At 51.5% G+C, this 1916-nt stretch overlaps 2 protein-coding genes across 3 annotated transcripts in view; one reads left to right on the plus strand and one right to left on the minus strand.

The window, feature by feature from the left end:
• Positions 1-463, minus strand: part of REEP3 (receptor accessory protein 3) — a 79719-nt gene extending 79256 nt beyond the window's left edge. Inside the window, exon 1 of one of the 2 annotated variants that reach the window (XM_015592216.2) lies at positions 222-463. In XM_015592216.2, coding sequence (XP_015447702.1) covers positions 222-253 — 32 coding nt within the window. In that variant the 5' untranslated portion in view covers positions 254-463. The remainder of the gene's footprint in view (positions 1-221) is intronic. The other variant, XM_006915592.3, reaches the window with a different exon arrangement.
• The window catches only part of JMJD1C (jumonji domain containing 1C), a 302235-nt gene continuing 300325 nt past the window's right edge, over positions 7-1916 (plus strand). The window contains exon 1 of the mRNA XM_025049371.1: positions 7-60. The gene's annotated coding sequence lies outside the window, so the exon portion shown is untranslated. The remainder of the gene's footprint in view (positions 61-1916) is intronic.

Genomic DNA, 1916 nt, shown 5'->3' on the forward strand with positions numbered 1-1916 from the left:
CCGGCCGCAGCTGCGGGACCTTCGTCCGCCACAGGGAGCCCCGCAGCGACGTGGACCAGGGTGAGGAGGCCGAGGACCCCCCCAACCCCCAGGCAGGCCCGAGGCCGGGCCAGCCCACCCACGCCTAGGCCTGGGCCTTCCCTTCTCCTTCTGTCCTCTGTCCCTCCCCACACCTTCCCTAGGCCTTGCGTGGGCTGCGGGGCGCCGTGAGCAGCACTTACACCACGGCTCTGGAGATCATCCAGGACACCATTTTCCCTGGGGCTTGGACCCCACCTCCGGGGCGGGAGGGCGCCGAGCGTGGCGGACCAAGCTGCCAACGGCAGGCCACGCGCTAGCCGGCTCCTCGTGTTCTCCGGGGCCGTGCTGGAGCCCTCGGAGCCGGGCTCGGTATCTGCGCGCGGCGGCCCGAGCTGCTAGGCGGTCGGTCCCCCGCCCGTCGGCGGATCCGCCGCGAAGCCAGCCAGCCCCGCCCCTGCGCTCCGCTGATAGGCGGCGGCGGCGCGTCGGCGGAGACCCGGTCTGGGCGGCTGGACTCAGGGGTCTGGGCGGGCGAGACCCCGGTCCGCCCCACACGGCCTCGGGGCCCGGACCCCTGCGCTCTAATCTTTCTTTCCTTTCTCTTGAAGTCTCTGGGATATCCACCTGGCTTGGAGGGGTGGTGGTGGCGGGAGGCTGAGGAAGGGGACTTGAAGGTAGGGGTTGTCAGTGCGTGTGTGCGAAAAACAAAATAGTAGCAGGAACTCTGTCCGATTGAACTGTTTGGACCAGGCCCTAAATTCTGAAGAGGCAAGATTTTGAGACGTGTTTAAGCCACATCCGGTGTCCTCACTGTTTACCGAGGCCCAGCGCCCTGGGCAACCTCAAAGAACCGCATTTTTAAGGGAAACGTCAGGGGGATCCTTGCACAGGCCTAAGTGTGTACCAGGATTTTCGTGGTGGTGTGTGGTGCAATGCAGGGAGGGGCAGAGGAGGAAAGTATTGAATTTCATGTTCGCAGCCGTGGGTGTAGTATTGATTCCGCTCTTCTGGGTCTCTTAGAGCACTTTTCCATCACAGCATCTGCAAAGCCTGTTTTACAAACACACATTGGGCCTGCCAGATATTCAAAGTGAAAGCTAGGCCTAGGATTTCTGCCTGCCCTGCTATTTACAGCTGTCTGTTTTGGGGGAGGTTGGATTACTGCTTACACTTTGCAGGTCTTGCAGTTATTTCAAGAGATAGAATTTAAAATCTTTTTTGGTGGCAGTACCAACTTGAGAAAATTATTTTAAAGTTTAGTTTTTTTTTGTTGTTTAGATGATAGTAAAAGATAATTCTAGTATTAAGATGGTACGAAGAATAATATGTGGGCTTCAAGCCTTTAATTGAAGTCCAAGAAAATATAATAGCGTATTTTGTGACCATACTGTAATTTATTCTTTTTGTTCTTCACTTTCCCCATAGTAAAAAGAGGCTAATAATACTCTTGCCTACCTCTTGCTTTCCAGGGGTGACATGAGACACAGCTAAATAACATGTTCAGGAAGTTCTCAGGCTTGCTTGAAAGAAAATCAAGGACACAAGATTATCCTGAGTTCTTTTAAGTTCCCAGGTTCAATAAATTTAGTAATATTTTGATTATTTAAGAAATGAGCTCAGAAGCTATTTTCTCCTCTTGAGTTAGGTTCTTATTTATTTACTCAAGAAGGTATATTTTAATTTCAGTAATCTTAGTGAAAATTTGCATTTGTTCAGAATCTTATTTTTGGCCATTATTCAGCATTATTTGGGAATCGAGTGTGCCACATAAGCACCAGTTTTCTGGAAAACTCCTACGCAATAAAACTCAAACTCATTGGAATGGCATCAGATCTCCCCATCAACAGGTCCTGAAATGTTTTTACAGCCTTTATTTTCACTGCCTTCCCTACCCC

Source organism: Pteropus alecto, unplaced genomic scaffold (assembly GCF_000325575.1).
Source record: "Pteropus alecto unplaced genomic scaffold, ASM32557v1 scaffold155, whole genome shotgun sequence".
In the NCBI taxonomy this organism is placed as follows: domain Eukaryota; kingdom Metazoa; phylum Chordata; class Mammalia; order Chiroptera; family Pteropodidae; genus Pteropus; species Pteropus alecto.